Genomic DNA, 19,169 nt, shown 5'->3' with positions numbered 1-19,169 from the left:
AGCCCGCAGGCCAGGCCAAGCCCGCTCTGGCCTCCCTCGTTCCGAGCCTGATCCCTCGGGGTGTGTTGGAGCCCCCAGACCCAGCGCCATCCAGCCACGGCCCCCCCAGTTCCCACGCCGGGCGCTGCCGCCATAGTGTGGCGGCGCGGGGCATGCTGGGAGCGGTAGTTCCGCGGCCGCACCTCGGGGCGAGGGAGGCAGTAGCAGGACTACAATACCCGGCATGCACCGCGGGAGGATGGGAAGAGCCGCTTCCGGCGCGGCGGCGGGCAGTTGCCATGGAAACAGCGGGCGCGGGCTCCGCTTCAACCGGGCCGCGAGAGGCGCTTGCTGAAAAAAAATAAATAAAATCAATAAATGAGTAATTAGAAGCGAAAACACGCGGGGAAGGGCAATGAGAAGGGGGAAGGACGGTCGTGTAGAGTGGGGAGCGCCATGGCCGCTCTTCCACGCTGTTCAAGCCCCACAGGCGGCAGCCCCTGCTGCACCGCTCCTCTCCCGGGGTTTATTGCGTGGTTTTGGTTTGGTTTTTTATACAAGGGGGAGGGTAGAACCATTGTTTAACCGGATCGGGAGCTGCAGCAGCGCTTCCCGGCCGGCGGGGCCCCACCCAGCCGCAGCGGGGAGGTGTGAAGGCTGCGGGCCAAGAGCCCGGCACCAGCCCCGGGCCCCTCACCCTGCTGGAGCCAGGCCCTGTCCGGGGCAGAGCTGCCCCTTTTCTCCCCTTTTTAGCCCCAAAGCAGGTGCTGGGCGATGTTTTCGCTGCGTGTCCGGTCGGTGTTTCTCTCCGCCGGCCGGGGCTGGTTGCAGCCGCAGCAGAGCTCTGCCCGGGGACAGCCAGGGCTCTGCCCGCTTCCCGCTGATCGGTGTCGGTACCGCCCAGCACCAGCCGGACGAGCCACCCCAGGGGGTCGGCTCCAGCCTGCAAAGAACCTTTTAAAATCACAGAGAGGAAGGAAACAGAGGGGAGACCCCCAGACTTCCCCCCCACCACCACCTCCCTCCATCTCCCGCTCACCTGAACCAAACCTGAGAGTGCTGAGTTTGTGGGTGCTCTGCAACCCTCACCCCAAACTCAGCCTCTGCCCTGAGCAGACCCCCCCAGGCTGCCGCGGGGGAGCTGGAATTACCGGTGCCGGGTGTGGGCTTCATCCTGCCCCGACACCTCCGTGGGCTTTTCCAGCCACGGGGGTTTCCTCCTCCTGGAACCTGCCCGGGGATGCTGTGTGTGTGTGTGGGGGGTGTCTTCCCTTTTTTTTTTTTTCTCTTTTTAATTTTTTTTTCTTTTTCCTTTTCCTGTCCCCTAAAGCCAGGGTTATTTGATTTATTTTTTTTCCCCGCAGGTTCAGGTGGAGATGGAGGTGGAGCAGCGGGACGGCCAACCCCTCCAGCAGGCCTGGCGCCCGGCCATTGGGGCAGCGAGCCCGGGGAAGGGCAGGGGCTGGGCTGCCAGGGGGGAAATAAATACAATACTTAAAAAAAAAATTTAAAAAAAAAAATTAAAAGAGGAAATCCAAGCAGGGACCCGGCAGGTCCGGTCGGCGGGAGCGGCGCAGGAGGTGCGTGGCTGGCGGGGAGCCTGTGGCCAAGGCACGGGGGGAAGCTTGGAAGGTAAATACAGCTCTGCTCTGCTCTGCTGCCCTTTCCGTGCTGATGCCGTCCTGGCTGGGGTCAGGAGGGTTTCACTGGGGTGCTGTGTGTCCCTGCTTGTCCCCCCGGCAGCTCTGCCCTGCCCCCTCCCCATGGCCATGCTCTGGGGGATGCCACCACCCAAGCACCCACTGCCACCACAGGGTCCTGTGCCGTGCTTGGAGCACCACGAACCCCAAGAGGTGGGAGGACATGGGAGGGAGCTGCTGCCCCTCACCCTGTGCTCCTCCCTCCCTGGCGGGCAGCAGCCCTGGAACCCTGCTCCCCTTTGTCGCCATTGTGTGCCCTGGAGCCACAGGGCCCTGGATGGCTGCGCCTCTGCAGGGGACAGGGAGGTGTTCAGGACCTCCCCAAACTCCCCAGACAGTCTGTGTCTTGTTGGGGCTTCCTCATTTCCAACTGTTGGAGCACAACTATTTACAGGTGACCCATCAGGCAGGAGCCAGAGCATCCCACTGGGCAGAGGGAGCCCCTGGCCAGCCTGGGGTAGTGGCTCCCAGCTCCTTCCCCATCTGAGAGCAGGGTGGGCTGGCTCATCTCCATCCTTGGGCACAGAGAAACCCCGCAGTGCTTTAGGTCTCAATCGCTCTCCAGCTGCTCAAGCTGAACACTGGACAATCATCCTGCCTGTACCTTGACCCCCAGACTCACCCCGTGCCTGGCACCTGCTGTTTCTGCAGGGCCCAGCCCAGCCTCCACCCCCTCCTCTTACCAAAACCAGTTTGCAACCGAGTGCGATCAAGCTCTGAGCAAAGAAGCAGCTGAGAGAGATATTTTTACCCCTCCTGGCCCCAGCAGTCACACTGGCTGTCTTTACAGCTTACAAGGGCAAGACGATGTCCTTGTTATTCCCACATTGTCCCCAGCAGACACACCCCGGGGCTCTGGAGGTGTTTGGGGACAGAGGAGCCCAACCCCTTTCCCATTTGCTCCTGGTGCCCCTTGGCACCCCCGTGATGTACCAGTGGGGTGTGGGGTCTCCTCCCCGGTGCCACCCTCCCTGCAGGGCTATGGCAGTGCCACTGCCATCCAGTGCACAGTGCCAGCTGGGGATGGTCCCCCTGCTCCCTACCTGTCCCCACACATGGCACACCTCTGCCCCAGCACAGCTGCAGGGTAGCAGTACACTGAGCCCCCAAACGTGGGGGAAATGTGTGTCCAGGGGGGCAAGCTCAATGCTACCAGAGCTCAGAGCTCAGGAGACTGGAACCCTGATATAAATTACAGAATCATCCACTCATCCAATGGTTTGGGTTGGAGGGACCTTAAAAATCACCCTGCCATGGGCAGGGACACCTCCCCCAGCCCAGGGGGCTCCAAGCCCCATCCAACCTTCAACACTGCCAGGGATGGGGCAGCCACAGCTTCTGGGGGCAACCTGGGGGTCAGGGGCTCAGCACCCTCATGTCTGACATAAACCTCCCCTCTGCCAGTTTAGAGAGGTCACCTCAGGCAGGAAGCAGCACTGCAGCCCAGACAGGGGGCTGGCAGCACAAAGAGGGTCCCAGAGGGTCCCCCTGGGTGCAGGCACGGGGGCAGCTGGCTGGGTCTCCTGCCCCGTGGTTGATCCATGACCACGGCTCCTTGCCCTTCAGCCAGAGCCACATTTGTTATGTCCTGGAGCCTCTGGTTGGTCATTAATCACCTCCCACCTGTAAATTCACGGTTGGCAAAGCCAGGCTGCGTGGGGACGGACAGTGTCACGGTGCCACCAAGCCAGGGCCGGGACATGGCTTTGGCTTTACCGCAGCACAGCACCCACCACCCCCCCGACCCAAAACGCCGCGGGGAAGGATGGGGCCGTCCGGGACGCTCCCTGTGCCTGAAGCAGCCAGGGCTGACGGAGCCGTTTCTGACCTTTCCCAGGCCCAGCCCTCCCCGCGGCAGCCCCGGAGGACTTTGCCCCGCAGCAGAGCCGTGCGGGGGCTGTGCTGCCCGCCCACCCCGCGGCGATGCCGGCAGCTCCCCCGTGAGCACGCCATGGCAGGTAAGCTGCGAAACCAAACCCTGCCCCAAGTTCTCAGCCGGGATGAACCCCTCGCTGGGCGGGCACCACACAGGGTCCTGCTCACTGCCCTGGCTTTGCCTCGCAGGGTGGGCAAGGGTCTGTCCCAGCCCCCCCAAACCAGCTCAGCCTGTTGCAGGAGAGCTGCAAGCACCTGAGCCCCGCGGCAGAGCTCGTTTTTCCGGGGAGGCTGGGATGGCTCCGAGAAGCTGCCTGCCCCAGCTGGGAGCTGGATCAGCTTTCCCACCTGAAAGCCCCTTCTCTGCTGTGCCTCCCTCCCAGACCTTTGCAGCGTGCCCCCCGAAATCCTCGTCCCGGCCACCAACGAGACGCTGGAGCTGGCGCTGGGCAGCCAGGTAACCCTGAACTGCACCGTGCGCTGGGCAGCCACCCAGCCCTGCCAGCACCTCCCTGCCTGGGCCAAAGATGGGCAGCCCCTGGACACCAACAGCAGCCAGGACACCACTTGGTAAGGAGCCCGTCCCAGGCTCTGTCCATCCACATCCACATCAGGGTGGCTCCCAACCCACAGTGGCTCTATCTCCCCCCAGGCTCGCCCAGAATGCCTCAGAGTGGCTCCTTGGCAGCGTCCTGCAGCTCAACCTCACACACGACTCCGACTTCGGGGTGTTCACCTGCTGGGTCAGCAACGCCACAGCCACCTTCACCCTGCGGCGAGTGGGTAGGGACAGAAGGGGACAGAGCAGGGACAAGGGGGAGGGCAGCACCATGGGGACACCACTGCCTCTCCCAAGGGAGCCCAACGTGGCGCAAACCCAACCCAAACCCAGAAAACCTGAGCGAGGGGCCACTGACCACACTCACCATGTCCTTCCTTGTCCTTGCAGAGGCAGCAGGGCATGCGCCTGCAGTGCTGGCAGCCCTCCTGGTCCTGGTGCTCCTGGTGCTCCTGGCTGGGCTTTATGTCCGGTGCCGCCTGAGCCTGCTCCTCTGGTACCAGAACCGCTATGGCGAGCTGGAGATCAATGGTGAGCTGCCAGGCCTGGGCACAGAGGTGGTAACCCCCATACCCCGGAGCAGGGGCTATCTGGCAGGCAGAGCCCTCCCTGGTGTTCCATCCCCTGTCCCCATGGCCCCCCAGACGGGAAGCTGTACGACGCTTACGTCTCCCACGCCACCGCCCCGGATGACCGAAAGTTCGTCCACTTCATCGTGAAGCCACAGCTGGAGAACCGCTATGGCTACAAACTCTTCCTGGACGAGCAAAACATCCTGCCCAACTCAGGTAGGCACCAGCCCCACACCGGGCTGGGCAGGGGAGCAACGCCAGGACCTGGGGCTTGAGCTCCCTTTGCCCGCAGAGCCCTCGGCCGATCTGATCATGAACGTGAGCCGGTGCCGGCGGCTCATCCTGGTCCTCTCTGTCGCCTACCTGGAGCAAGACTGGTGCAACAGCAGCTTCAGGTAGGAGCAGGTCCTGTGCTGCGGGGAGAAGGGCTGGTGGGTCCTTCCCCCTCCTGCCACTGGCCTGTCTCGCAGGGAAGGGCTCTGGAGGCTGCTGGAGCTTTCCAAGAAACCCATCTTCATCATCTTTGAGAGTCAGCACCGGGAGATCACCCACCCTGCCATCAGCCTGCTGAAGCAGTACCGAAACGCCGTCACCTTGCTGGTGTGGAGAGCTGGCTCCATGGTGAGAGACGAGCGTGACCTCCTCCCACCCACACCCCCCTTCCATCCCCAGCACCCCGTGTTGTGTCAGCCTCCCCATAGGGCTCCAGGGCTGCTCCCTGTGCCTCGGTGCTGCTAAAAACCAGGCTGGGGCACTCGTCCTTCAGAGGTGATCTTTGAAAACTCACCAGCAACAGCCCCAGCTCTGGGTACTCACTCCCCAAACCCAAACTCGGGTGCTCAGGAGCCCCTGACTGCTCCGAGCTCTCCCCCAGCCTTGGCTCCCAGAGGGAAGCTCTGGCCCATGGCTGCTGTGGCCATTCCAGGGCCAGGCTGGGAGCTGCAGCCCTCGGGAGGGTTTCAGCAGGTTAAGCCGGTTTCTCCACCAGCGCTGGGCACGGTGCCACACCAGGAGCACAGCCCTCCCCGTGGCTGAGCTCTCAGCCCTGGGAAGAGGGAGCTGAGCCCCAAGATCTCCTCAGCCTCGTGCAGAGCTGGGCTTGGCTTTGTGGTGGTCCCAACACAGCTCCTCTGCTCCCTGCCCCTTCAGACCCCCTCATCGGACTTCTGGAAGGAGCTGTGCCTGGCCCTGCCCCGCAAGATCTCCTCCCAGGGGACCACAGGGGACCCGCAGACCCAGCTGCAGGAGGACAAGGACCCCATGCTGATCCTGCACAGCAGCTACCTGGACAGTGGGGGAGACCTCCACCCAGACGGGGACCTCGGGACAGGTCCTTGTCCCCTGCTTCTTCTCCTGGTGTGGGGCAGATGGGGTCCTGAGGCCACCTTTGAGCCATGCTCCACCCTCCTGAGGTGGGTTCAGCCCCTTCCCCACCACCTAAACCCATCTCCCTCCTCTCTCCAGGCCTCCGAGGGTATGTTTTTGGGAGCCCCCTGCCTCCTCGCCTCCGTGGCCCCCGCACTCCCATGGCCTCAGCTGCCAGCACGACAGAGGACACGCAGCTGAGGGACAGCCACGAGCTCGATGTCTCAGACCTGGGGTCACGCAACTATGGTGCCCGCACAGACTTCTACTGCTTGGTGACAGAGGATGACATCTGAGCGTGGCCATGGGCCAGCACGGGTGGCATCCCCCATCCCTGTGGGGCTGCATGAACCCAGAGGAGCCCGAGTGTTATGGTGGCACCAAAGCCAAGGTCTTGGTGGGAAAGACAGGAGCTGGCTCCTTCTGGCAGCATGCTCCATGGTGGAAAACCATCACCAGGGGACACCCCTGCTCATACTGCCTGGGCACCCTTGGGTGTTGTGCCCCTTGCCATGGGCCCCAGGAAAGGTTTTCCTGTGTGATGGACAAGTGTTGGGATGGGTGATGCTCCCCGAGAAGCAACACACCCAGTCCCAGCAGCCCAGGGGCCAGGTAATGCTGGGGCGGGAGTGGCTGCAGCACCCTCCCTCCCACAGAAACCCCCCTGGCAATAAAAATGCTGCTGCTCCCAGAGGGTCTTGTCCATCTGCGTGGACACGGGTGCCCCTGGTGGGTTTTGGGGCAGGCAGCACTGTGTCCTGTCCCTGTGCCACACCCCACATCCTGTGGGATGGCTGCTCCCATCCCACCTGCCAGGCAAAAGCATCCATCAAGGCCTTTATTTTGGGGTACTCCGGGCTTGGGGAGTTTGTACACAGAGAGCTGGGGAGACAAACACCCTGTGACACCCAGCCCCACCTCACCGGGGGGGTCACACCAACCCTGGACATGTCCCCTCCCAGCAGTGCCACTGGTCTTCCCCCCACTCCCCACTCTACCTCGTTTCCCCCCGGGGGTGCACGACGTCCCCCAAGCCCCGGGTCTCCCCCCCCAGCCCCCCGGCAGAGCGAAGCCACCACGCTGCCCACCCTGAGCTTCAGATCCGCGGCCCCACCAGCGCCAGGCACTCGGGACACATCCCCACCCCACGGGGAGGCACCACACCAGCCAGGAGCACAGGGACAGTCCCTGCAAGGTGTTCGGGTGGGGACATTGTGGCACTGAGACCCCCCCCCCCCTCCCAGCTTCTCTCAGCGAGGGCCCGAGCATCCTCAGCCACAGCCCCTGCACAGGGGGCACTCAGCTGCCCGTTGCCAGTGCTGCTTCCCAGCTCCTTGCAGCTGCTTTGGCACCCCCTAAAAACCTGGGAAGCCCCCTTGGATGTCCCAACAAACCCCCTGAGCTCTGCAAAGCCCCCTCCCCACCCAGAGGGAAGCCCACAGCCTGCCCTGCTCCCACGCAGTGGCACCAGCCCCCAGTGCACCCCGAGACAGGGAGCTGGGGTGCCCCCCGGAGCCCCCTCCTCACCAGCCCCCCCAAGCAGCTCCTGCGCCCCTGCTGAGCCACCACCCCCCTGAGCAGGCAGGGTCCCTGGGGGCTGAAGACCTTTGGGTGCGGTGGGGCCATCCCCCTCTACCTGGGATCCCAGTGGGGCCCCATGACAAAGCCAAAAGCTGTCACCGGCTGTGGCAGGAGGGAGGACAAGTGTCCCCAACCCGGGGAAGGGGGAGGCATGAGGGACACAGCAGGGACTACACTACAGGGTGGGGGTCTGGTGGTGAGGAGCCTCCCCAGGACACGAGGAGCAGCCCAGCAGGGAGAGCCAGGGCCAGGCAGGTGGCTCCTGGGGTTGTCCTCACAGGCCAAGGAAGTCCTCCTTCCGGTACCCCTTCTGCAAGGAGACAAGGCCACTGTCACACGAGGGGTACACACCAGCACTGTCACCCCTCCTGCCCAGGACAGCCCTGCCTGCCCCTCGCTGGGGGTGGGAATGCCAACACAAACACCAACAGGGCTGTGCTGTCCCCATGCTGGGCATGTGGCTGTCCCCTCGCTGCTGGCGCAGGTGCCACCACAGAGAGGGAGGGATGGAGTTGGGGGCCACCGCATGCCTGAAAGCATTTGAGTAGTGTGGCTTTCCAGGGTGAAGCCCTGACCTTCACTCCCGTGGGACCCTCTCCCAGGATCCCACCAGCCAGAGGGGGCATCCAAGGGTGGCACGTACCATCTTGAAGTCCCGGTGGAGCTTGGTGTACTGCCACATGTTGCCCAGGAGGCTGGCTGCTGCTCTTGAGGATTTCTCATGGTCCGAGCTGGGACAGAGACAGGACACAATGAGCTTTAATGCCACCACCCCAGGGACACCACCCCAGGAGGGGCTGAGGGTGGGGACTTAGTGCTGATGGGAAGAAGCAGAAAACTAAAGGCTGGAGCACACCACGATGGGCAGGGTGGGAAGTGCTTTTGCCAGGAGAGGTGAGAAGCACCCACATGGGAAGATGGTGGCTGCAGCAATGGACAACTCCATGGTGGTGGCAAAGGGCAAGGAGGTGGTCATGAGGCCACCTTGAGGTGGTCTAGGGAAGCCCAGCACCAAACCTTGGGAAGAGACTGGTTGTGGGAGGGAGCAAGGGAGGAGCAGGACTGGACAGCAGAGTGGACAGGGAGCTCCCACCTGTCCCTTCTCTTCTTGATGTAGAAGAGCTTCCTGAGGCCATCAAAGTAGACGATGTCACGGGCAGCCATGGGACTCTCCACCACCAGGTTGTTGAGGACTGCGATGATGTTGACGATGACATCAGCGGGTGGTGCCTTGTCCCCGATGCTTCCCGGCAGCTTCTCGATCAAGTGGCTGACCACCTTGGTTGCTGGTGGGCAAAGGCATCACGTCAGGGCTGGTGGCCAAACCCAGGGGACACGCAGCAGCCTGGGAGTGAACCCTGCAACCCCAGAGGGCAATGAAGGGACAGAGGGTCCAGCCAAGGACCTGCAGGGCAGCACCAAGGACATCTCCAAGCCCTTTGCTCTCTGAAGTCTCCACTGAGACCCCTTGGCACCAGGGAGAGGAGTTTGGGGACAAGGAGAAAGCCAAGTGAGATGGTGGGGCTGGAGGTAGAGCAGAAGCTGTGGGGGTTGTTTGGTTCCCGGGGTGGGGGGCAGACCATCCACCACATTCTCAGTTGGGAAGAGGGATGCAGGGGCGGAAAGGTACTGAGACACATCTGGAGGCCAGACCAAGGAGGAACAGGGTGAGGGGTGTCTGTGGGGCTCCTCCTGCAGCCCCAGCCCACCCCAGCACTCACACATCTCGTCCTTGTTGCGGGCGTGGCGGGAGAGGTTGCGGATGAGGCCGGTGAGGGAGCGCAGCTGGTGGTGGTCGGCGGTGCGGACGCGGTCCAGAACAGGGTTGAGGATGCGCTCCTGCTCCAGGGCCAGCCGGCTCAGCACGCCCGCCCACTGCCAGGAAAACACCCGCTGGGAGACCCCCAACACTGCCACCTCCACCCACCCCATCCTCCTCCCTCTCCTCCTCCTCCTCCTGCTCAGCAGGGCCAGGACGAGGTGACCATGCCCAGGTGGTGAGCAGCAGGACGGCCACAGCCCCCACCCAGGAAAGGCAGGTTAGTGTGTCCCCTCCCTGGGCACGGCTGTGACATGGTGGGGACAGCCCGGGGAAGTTCCTCTCCGTGTCCTCACCCTGCGGTCCCCGGCAGTGATGTTCTGCAAGGCGCCCGAGGCCGCCTCCGTCGTGTGCTTGTTGAGCTCGCAGCGCTGCAGCAGCCGGTTGTAGATGCCGACGATCTGCGGGTTCCAGAGCCACTCCATACCCTTGGGGTCCTTGGAGACCTCCGTGAAGGTGACAATGTCCGCGTTCAGGTAGTGCTGCAAGGATGGGGGAGGCACCGTTAGGTGTTGGCATTGTCCCTCAGTGCTGGCGTCCCCCTTCTCCTCAACCTTTGGGCTGGCAGTGACCTGGCAGGTCACCCTGGCTGTGTCATACCCCATGGCACAGCAAAACAGGGGCTCGGCACCCTGATTCACCTCCCCACACCCCTGATTCACCTCCCCACACCCCTGATTCACCCTCTGCTGAGATCACCCATGTGTCCCACCCACCAGCCCAGGCCAGCGTCCACCTCCGCCCCAGCGTCACCTCCGCTGCCAGCTGCTTCCCAGTGCCAACCCCACCCCAGGTGACATGGCTGTCGTGGTCCCCACCGCTGACCTCTCGTGCCTTCTTGCTCTGGGGGCTGAAGCAGCCCACCAGCTCCCCTGTCACCATCCCACTGGTGTTCCTCCTGTGGCCTTCCAGGCGCTGGAGGGAGGAGGGGGGCATCTCATCGTAGAGGCGGTAGGAGAGGTTGCGTAGGACACAGACGGCGTTCTCCACACTCTAAGGGGGTGATGGAACACCAGGGTGTCAGTTCTTGTGTCACCTGCCAGGGCATCTCCAGCTGGCGTGTCCCCCAGGCCACTATCCCGTGGGGCTTCCTTGGCCAGAGGCACCCCAAGGACACCAGAGGTGCACGGTAAGGAGGAATGGAGCCAGGCTGGTTGTCCCACCACCACCTCAGGACGTGCACCTGATGGCCTTGGCACTGGGCTTTCAGGAGGGTGGGAGCAGCAGCCCCTCTGGGGGCAACCAAACCCCCCCAGCTCCCGGGGCTCACCTTATCCTCTGACTTGCCCACTTCCAGGGAGCTGTTCACGTAATGGATCATGGAGTCCACCAGCCCGTGGCACTCACGCATCTTCTGTCGGGTTTGCTGGCTGGCAGAGCTGAGGTTCCTGCACAAGGAACATGGGGCCATCACAGTGAGAAGACCCCTCCTGCCTCACTGAGTGGAGAACAGCCAACACCTCTCCTGGGACTTTGCCTTGATGCACAAGAACTGCATGGGATGGGGACCCCAGAAACATGCTCTGGGGATGGTGCTCCCTATGTACACAGACGGTGTCTCTTCCCCCTCCCAAATCTTTGCCCACAGCAGGACAGGAGCTGGCCCAGAGCAGGTACCTGAGGAAGCCTGTGGAGTTATAGAAGATCTCTGCCTCTGAGGGATTCTGCTGGATGACTCCTGAGCCCCCCAGCCCAGACAGGGGGACCAGGACCAGGTCCGTGAGCTGCTCCAGTGTGTCTCGGGCCAGGCGATCCTTCAGATTGTCACTGGAGGAGAGATTCCACAGGATCCCTGCACAGAGAGGGAACCTCAGTCATGGGGAGCACCCACCCAGGCTCACCTGCCTGGGGGGGCCCTCGTACTGACCACCTGTGGCCAGGAGCAGCCACAGGACATGGTAGGCAACACCAATGCAAAGAGGTCACCCCCGCCAAGTGTCATCCCAGCTTTAAGCATGGGGCAGGGGCACCACATGCCCTCCTCAGGGTATCCAGGCCCCTGCTGCCACCGTCCCCAACCTGTGACATTCTTGCGGAGCTCGTCGTCGGGCTCCCGCAGCGTCCGCATCAGCTCGTAGATGCCGTTCTCCTCCACCAGTGCCAGCTTGTTCTCGGCGTTGTCATAGATGAGGTTGCGCATGGCGCCGGTGGCATGGCGCTGCACCTCCTGGTTGGGGCTGTTGAACAGCTTCACCAGCTTGGGCATGGCCTGGAGGCTGCGGGCCTGGGAGGGGAGAGCCCGGCAGGGTTGAGACGTCCTCCCATTCAGCAAGGGCTCCCTCCATTTCCTCCACCCTTCCCTGGGTGCCCCCCCGTGTCAGAGGAGCTGGGTACAGCCCCCTCTCCTTGGGCTCCTGGGTGCTCACCTGCTTCTTGGCGTTGCTGTCGCTGTAGCATTTGTGCTGGAGGTAGGCAGCACCCAGGACCTGCAGGTTGGGGTCGCTGGCTATCAGGTATTTCACTGCAGAGGGCAGGTCAATGTCATCAAACCTGGAAGCCACAAAGAGGTGAGAAAGAGCCCAAGTACAAGATCCCACAGGGGTCCTCCATCTCTGCACCCCACGTCTCAGAGGAGAGCTGTCAACTCCTCTCCCTCCCCACCGTGCTCTTGGGACATTACTCTCCAGACCCAGCTGAACGAGTACCTTTCTACCCTCAGGACGTGCCCATGAGAAGAGTGGGACACGTGTGGAGATCAAACCACGCCTGAGTCCCCCACAATGGACCAACTGATGCCCACCATCTTGCCTCTCCCTTGCAGCAAAGGTTACACCAGGCAGGAGATGGAGGCGTTTGCCCTCAACCGAGTGACCGAGGTGGGGAGACAAGGACTCACCCCCCAGCGTGGTGGCCGAGCAGTGTGCTGTGCCCGTTGTACATCTCCATGGCACGCTGGTCCTGCAGGTGGTGTCCAGACTCGGCCAGGCTGCGCACGGAGGGCGCGCGGGAGCTGTGCTCCACCATCCCCATGTAGGAGCTCCCGACGCCCGCCTGGGAGGCCGCCTGGACGCTGCCGAAGGAGCCGGTGCTGAGGCGCGAGCGGTTGTTGCTCTGGAAGCGCTGGAGCGTGCGCATGGCGGGCGCGCGGATGGTGCGGCTCTGGGTCACCTCGCTGCCCTCCAGCCAGTCGGAGGCGGCCTTGGTGGCGGAGCCGGCGCTCAGCTGCCTCTCGAAGGTGTAGGAGCGGGCGAAGCCGCCGTTGCCTTGGCTCTTGTAGAGGGGACGATGGCCCAAGGGGTCCAGCTGCTCCGAGAGGACGCTGTAGCGGTCGTCGGCCGTGGCAGCGGGGGACAGCGGCCCGTCGGTCAGCCGCAGCGAGCGCAGAGAGAGGGTGTCCAAGTTCTGCCGGGAGCGGTAGTTGCGCTCGTGGAAGGAGCTGGGCCGTGGTGAGGTGTTGGCAGCCTGCGACATGGCGTAGCCATAGCCCCGGCCCTTGGCCAGGCCTCCGTTGCTGATGGTCGCCATCCGCTTGTGCGGGGTGAGGTCCACTGCCGAGCGCGAGGACCAGCTGCTGCCCTTCAGTGTCCCAAAGTCCTTCTTGGCCAGCGGCTGGTAGAGCTGCAGGGGGTTAGGGGGTGGCCATGAGCCTGGCTCTCCGTCCCACCAAGGGGACAGGAAGGGTCGGGGCTGAGAGCCAAGGCTGGGTCTCTGCTGCCATCACCGGTGCCACAGTGATGGGCGCTGGCACGGGGCCCAGATACGTACCGAGGCTTTGGGGTCCAGACCATTGCTCTGGGAACGGGAGCTGAAGGAGGAGCGCAGGGTCGTGCTGTACTGACCACCTGTGGCAAGGGGACAAAGGGTCAATGACAGCACTGAGGGGGGGGGGGGGAAAGGGGGACTAAAGACAACCTCGAAATCATCCCAGGGCAGCCCGATTCAGGAGTCAGGGGATGAGGGAACGGGAGGACACTGCCTTCTGCTTGCTGGCAGCAGGGAGCAGGAGGTGGCCTCCCCACCTCTCATCATCCCTGGCGGCAAGGGGACTAATTGCCACCTTGGTGGGGACACAGCAGCTCAGCCCGGTCCGCTCCACCACAGCCGGATCAGCAGCCCAGGGCACCCCCCAAAACCAGTCCCAGCACCACCACCCTTGGGACGGGGCCCCAGCAGGAAGCCCCTGCCCCCCCGTGCCACCCTGCTGCCTTGTCACCTCCCCAAGGCCACCAGTAGAGACAGGGATGTCACCAGCCCTGATGGTGACAGGAGCGTGATTCATGCTAGGTGCCCGGGGCAGCCCTTGGGGTGCCAGGGGAGGGTTCTCTGCCCACCACCGGGGTCCCCCAGCACCCTGGGTCGAGGGCTTTGGTGAACGGGGCGAAGCAGCAGGGCGGAGGCCATGAGCGCAGACGTTAAATGGAGGAGCTTGGAGCCCAGCCAGCCGTGCCTCTCAGAGCCCAGGGGGGCCAGGGAGGGATCTGCCAGGGCTAGAAAACCCCCTTATAGCCCAAAGCGGGGTGTGGGACCCCCAGTGCAAACATCCCCTAAGACGGTGAGTGGGGAAACTGAGGCACGACCCCTGAGTTGGGTGAACTGAGCCCAGGCTGGGGTCCTCCCACCCCCACCCTCCAGTGCTGGGGGAGCAGCAGGGGGCTCGGGGGGGCTCAGCTGGGCTGGGGGGCAACCCCCCGGCTTGGGGACACAAGGTGAAGCCCTCACCATCCGAGGGGCTCCCAACAGGGGAACCATGGGAAGGGGGGGTATCCCACCTCTGCTGCCGTCGGCGTGGTCGGGGACGTCGTGGCGGGTGGGCGCTTGTCCCCGCAGCATCATGCGGATACGGACCTGCTCCTGGACGCGGGCGCTGCGCAGCCGCTGGGCCTCGGCCGCCTCCCGGCCCCGGCCGTCCAGCTGCCGGTCGGAGGGCAAGGCCAGCGAGCAGACACCGGCCTCGGGCTGCAGGGCCGAGAGCAGGAAGGTGTTAGTGTCCTGCACGGCGGTGGCCATGGCTGTAGCGACGGTGGCGGCGATGGTGGCGGCGGTGGGGCGGAGGGCGAGGCGAGGCGAGGCGGGCTGCCCCGCGCAGGTGAGCGGCAGCGGCGGCTCCCGGAGCCGTGGGGAGGCACCGGGCCCGCCCCGCCGCCGCCACGCCTCGGCCTCCACCGCCGGCGGGGAGGAGGGGGCCAGGCTTGGGCCCCTGCAACCATCGGCACCCACCGCCGGGGCAACCTCGAGGGGACGAGGGCATGAGAGAGGCGGGTGGACCTGGGAGGGGGGGTGTCCGACCTGCGGACCCCAGAGGTGGGATTCGGACGCCACCCCCCCCAGCCAACTTCCCTGTTTATCCCCAGAGTGCAGGGCAGCACCCATGGCTGCCCAGCAGAGCCCCAGGAAGCCTCCCATGGCCTCCAGACCCCCTCATTGCCCCTTGAAGTACTTGTGGCCCTTGAGCAACCATCCTGGAGAGCCCTGGAGCCCTGGGCGAGCTCCTCAGCTAGGTCTGGACCCCCACATGCCCTCCTGGGAAAGCCCCAGACCCCCAAGGCTGCCTCTCCAGTGGCTCCTGGACCCCCCATGATGTTTCTCCAATGAGACCAAGACCCTCAGACCTCTGGGCAAGCTCCACAGCCAGCCCCAGGCCCCCCAGTGACCCCATCGGCAAGCTCTGGGCACCCTCCCTGAGAGCCCCAGACCTCCAAGCCACCTCCTAGGTGAACCTCAGGGGTTTGGACAGCCCCACTGCTGCCCCCAGCCCCCCGGGCTGGCTGCCCCCCGCCACAGCCAGCAAACTCCTCGGGTGCAGGGGGCTGATCCGCCAAAGGGCCAGAGCGGGGGCTAATTGGCGGTAATTACCGGCCGGGCCAGACCCTCCCTGCTTTGCTTTTCAAATCAGCCGGGGAATTAAAAAAAAAAAAAACAAAAAACAACAAAACCAAGCAAACAACAACAGTAATAATAATAAATAAATAAAAAAGAAGGGCGGCTGAGCGGCGGCGGGCCCGGCGGTGAGGAACGCGGGTGACTCAGCCGCTGCCATCGCACAGGTACTCATTAGACTCACCCCACCCGCCCCGGCAGACCCCGGCACGGCCGGGCTGGGGGACGCCACGTCCCGGACCCCCTCCCCGTCCCCAGCCCGGTGTGCTCGGGAAGGGCTCCCCAGCCCCCCGTGGTGTTATTTGACACCGCTGCCCCCTCAGCCCCCTGAGTCGCCAACTGAGCTGCTCACTCCTGAGCCGAGCTGTGGCCGTTCCCAGCCGCACCCAGACACTCTGACTGTTTCCCTGCTGTTTTGCCCGTCGGGTCGGGCACGGCACACGGGTCTGGAGAAGCCGGCGTTGGCTTTGGCCGTTTGAGGGACGGCGTGGCGACGCGGCCCCGGCTCCCCAGCCAGCCCTAGCTCAGCGTTTGGTGCCACCGCGCCGGACCCCGCCTGGCAGAAGCGTGACAGGGTTCTGGCAGCCAGGCTTTACAACACCTGGTGATGACAATGCCACCAAGACGTTGATGACAACTCCAGAGTGACTTTTGAGCTTCCATGGGAGGGTGAAAAGGGCGGCTGTCCTCCAGGAATGTGCCGCCGTCAGCAGGAGCAGCGGTAGATGCCAGGGCGGGGTGGCCAGGGCTGCGGGCCAGGGTTTTGGGGTGAAGATCCCTGCCTGGTGGCCTCACAAAACCCCAGAGGTCTGCAAACCCCAGTGCCACCATCGCATCACACCTGGGGACTAGTGTGTCCCCCTCTTCTTGGGGCAAGAAACCCACCTCCCCAATTTGGGGATGGTGTCCAAGGACTTCATGTAATCTCTAGGAGCCCCCTGCTTTTGGGTGGGTGGGGAGGGACAGCACCCAGGGATAACCCTGAGGGTCGTCTGTGTGTACCCCCGACCTGCCACCCCCCTTCTTCTCCCACCCACACAGGGAGCGTCAGCGAGTGCGCTGAGTTTGGCAGAGCTCAGCCAGGCGCTCCCAGCCCTCGGAGCTGGGATGAATCACGGGTTTCCCCCCGGGAGCAGGCGGGGAGGGTTGTTCGCTCCCTATGCAAGCTGGAGCTTGTCCATCATCCCCGTGCCAAACATCAAGGGGCTTGGGGGTGACACCAGAAGCCCCGCTGCAGGGCTCCAGGTGTCACCCCCAAGCCCACTGGCAGCCCCGTGCACCAAGGGATGCTACAAAAGCAGCAAATTGCACTTCAAAAGCAGCAACAAAAAAAACATTTGGAGGAAAATCACAGAGTTCCCAAGGGATCTGGCCGCGGGCAGGGTGACACAGAGTTAAATAAACTCATTCTGAGGGGTCCCTGCAGCCAACACTGACCCCCGCCGCCCTCAGATCCCTTCCTGTGTGGGGTGACAAGCAATGTCCCCAGGGACACCCCCAGCTCCTGTCCCCAAAACCAAGTCCCCAGGGGAGCCTGTGGCTGTGGGTGCCACCAGCGTTTCAAGCAAGGGAGTGGCCGACAGGGCACCGCGCACCCTGACCACAGGCACACGTGTGCCAAGAACCACGCCGGGGGAAACTGAGGCACAAGGAGTTTAAAAACAACAACAACAAAAAAAAAAAACCACCAACTAAAAAAGCCTCTTGGTCAAAGCTGGCAAAATCTAGCATCCACATTGCCCCTTCCCACCCAGCGCATGGGGACTGGTGCCACCAGGGACCCATGCTGGGGACAACCATAACGACGGGTGCTGGACCAGTTGTCACATACCTTGTTGTTGGGTGGCCCCGGAGGGCCATTGCCCTGCAGCATCCTCCTGGGCAGGCGGGTGCACCCCTGGGTGCTACACGGGTGCTGGGTGCCCTGGCAAGGGGTGGGCGATGCCGTCTGCAGCAGGCGTGGGGCTCCGGCTTGGGCCCGCCCCGCCACCTTACCCAACCAGTCTCCTCGTTGTGCTACTTTTGCATGTGAGCTCCAAACCCGCTCACCTCACAGCCAAGTTTGCACTTCTGGGGGCTTGTGGCTGATCCACAAAAAGCCTCAGCATGGCTGGGGGGCTGGCAGGGTGCCCAGGGGTCCTGGCTGCCCCATCCCGGGCAGTGGAGCCACATCTCTGCTGCCTTTGTGGCGCTCCAAAAGTGCACCATTGGTCCTCACCAGCACCACGGCCATGGTCCAGTGTGCCCTCCCCACAACATCCCCTTGACCAGGAGGGGTTTGTGGCTGCCAAAAGGAGAAGATGGGAGGAAGGCAGAGCCAGGGGTGTGTGAGGTTTTAGGGGGCTTCCCCAGGGGTTCACAGGGAGCGTGTTTGTGTGCGTGGGATGGAGCAGAAGTCCTTTGAAGCCAGATAAGCTGAGAGGGAGCATTTGAAACGGGCCAAACCAGTTTGGGGGCCATCGGTTCCACCATCAACACAGCCTGCACCTGGCCCTAATTGGGGGCTGCCAAGAGGTCACCCCTCAGCAAACCCCAGCACAGGACCACCACTGGGCCACAGCCTGGCCTCAGCCCGGAGGTGTCAGGCAGGACCCCGAGCTCCTGCTCCACCAACCACCTGGAGCTAGGCTGGGGTTTGCCTCCACCACCCCAAACCACCCCAGCACCTTCACAGCAACCCCCAGGGCAGAGCAGACACGAGGGATGCTCCTGGACCTGCCCACACCCCTCTGTCACTTGGGGCTCTGACACCTGCTCTGGAGAGGCTCCCCGTGGTCCCTGTGGTCACCACATTGTGGTCACCACCTGACCACAGCTCAGCCACTACCAGAGAAACAAAACCCCCCTGCCCCTTCCTGCTGGCACTGCTCCGAGCAGACACCACTGACAGCTCCACACTGTCCCCAGCGGGCTGGACCCGTGTCCCCAGTGGAGCTGAGGACATCCCTCCTAGCTCTGGATTCGGCTGATCCCGGTGCCTTCTTTGATGCTTTGGGAGCTCCTGGGGATGGGAAGCTACTGGAAAAGTCGTGCCTAAGGAAAGGCGGGTCTGGGGAGCCCGCTGCTAGCCCCGGGGCCACCAGCCGTGCCCGGAACTCTTCAGCCCACGGGCCAACTCCCAGCACAGTGGGCAGAGCGCTGGCCCACAACAAAGTGCTCTCAAACTGCTGGAAAAAAACAGAGAGCGTGCAGAGAAAAACCCACTGCCTGCACCCCACCCCCTGCCAGAAGCACGGAATTGGGGGTGAAAAGCTCCCCCGAGCCCCCAGCTGCGACTGCTCCCCGCTGGCAGAGCCCCCACATCCATCCTCACCCCACAGACAGCTCAGGGGAAGCCGGGGGGGACAGGGTGGGGAGCTAAACACTGCTGGGGATGGGGTGCGGCGGTCTCAGCTCTCCCGGGGGTGCGGGGATGTTCGGAGGTGCCGGCGCGGGCAGCACCGAAGCGGTGGGCACGGCCCCCCACGGGCAGGGACAGGAGGAGCTGAGGGCAGAAGGACCACGTCGTGCGGGGGCCCGGGGGACACCCTGCCACGGCCACCCCGCCATCCAGCCCGGGGGGCACCGGGGGAGCCCCCAGGCAGAGCATGGGGCGCCGGCAGCTCCCGGGTGGGGCCCCGCTGTGGGGCGGAGGTTTTAGCAACCTCCCGGCAAGCCCGGGCGTGTGTCCCGGCGCTGCGAACGCGGCTCCTGCCTCCTCCTGCAGCACCAAAGGGACCCCCTGGGCCCCCCCGCCCGCGCCCACCCAAGGGAGCACGTCCGGGTCCCGTCCTCACCCTCCCGTTGGGCCCCCCCTTCCTGGGAGGTTCCAACCTCTATCCCAGCACCAGCCCAGGGCAAGGCTGCGGCTTCCTCAGCCTCCCAGGGTGTCACAAACGGTGACTTCGAGGATGGTCCAAGGC

General features: G+C 63.9%; 2 protein-coding genes across 2 annotated transcripts; one reads left to right on the top strand and one right to left on the bottom strand.

Moving 5' to 3' along the window:
• The first annotated feature begins 1,528 nt into the window (after nt 1-1,528).
• Nucleotides 1,529-6,750, top strand: SIGIRR (single Ig and TIR domain containing). Its single transcript, XM_008506058.2, has 10 exons — nt 1,529-1,611; nt 3,517-3,637; nt 3,938-4,124; nt 4,207-4,337; nt 4,504-4,644; nt 4,758-4,901; nt 4,978-5,080; nt 5,156-5,306; nt 5,835-6,015; nt 6,150-6,750. The coding sequence occupies exons 2-10, from the start codon at nt 3,631-3,633 to the stop codon at nt 6,344-6,346; spliced, it is 1,242 nt and encodes a 413-aa protein (XP_008504280.2). The 5' UTR covers nt 1,529-1,611; nt 3,517-3,630; the 3' UTR covers nt 6,347-6,750.
• A 931-nt stretch (nt 6,751-7,681) lies between these two features.
• On the bottom strand, nt 7,682-14,487 carry PKP3 (plakophilin 3). Its single transcript, XM_030451241.1, has 13 exons — nt 14,160-14,487; nt 13,156-13,232; nt 12,287-13,008; nt 11,817-11,940; nt 11,470-11,674; nt 11,068-11,242; nt 10,721-10,838; nt 10,276-10,443; nt 9,747-9,932; nt 9,353-9,506; nt 8,725-8,917; nt 8,275-8,362; nt 7,682-7,941 (listed from the first exon to the last, which is right to left on the bottom strand). Exons 1-13 carry the CDS (start codon nt 14,395-14,397, stop codon nt 7,906-7,908), a joined length of 2,484 nt encoding a protein of 827 aa, XP_030307101.1. The 5' UTR covers nt 14,398-14,487; the 3' UTR covers nt 7,682-7,905.
• Between the last annotated feature and the right edge of the window lie 4,682 nt (nt 14,488-19,169).

Source organism: Calypte anna, chromosome 5 (genome assembly GCF_003957555.1).
Source record: "Calypte anna isolate BGI_N300 chromosome 5, bCalAnn1_v1.p, whole genome shotgun sequence".
NCBI lineage: Eukaryota > Metazoa > Chordata > Aves > Apodiformes > Trochilidae > Calypte > Calypte anna.
This window is presented reverse-complemented; position numbering and strand designations above follow the sequence as displayed.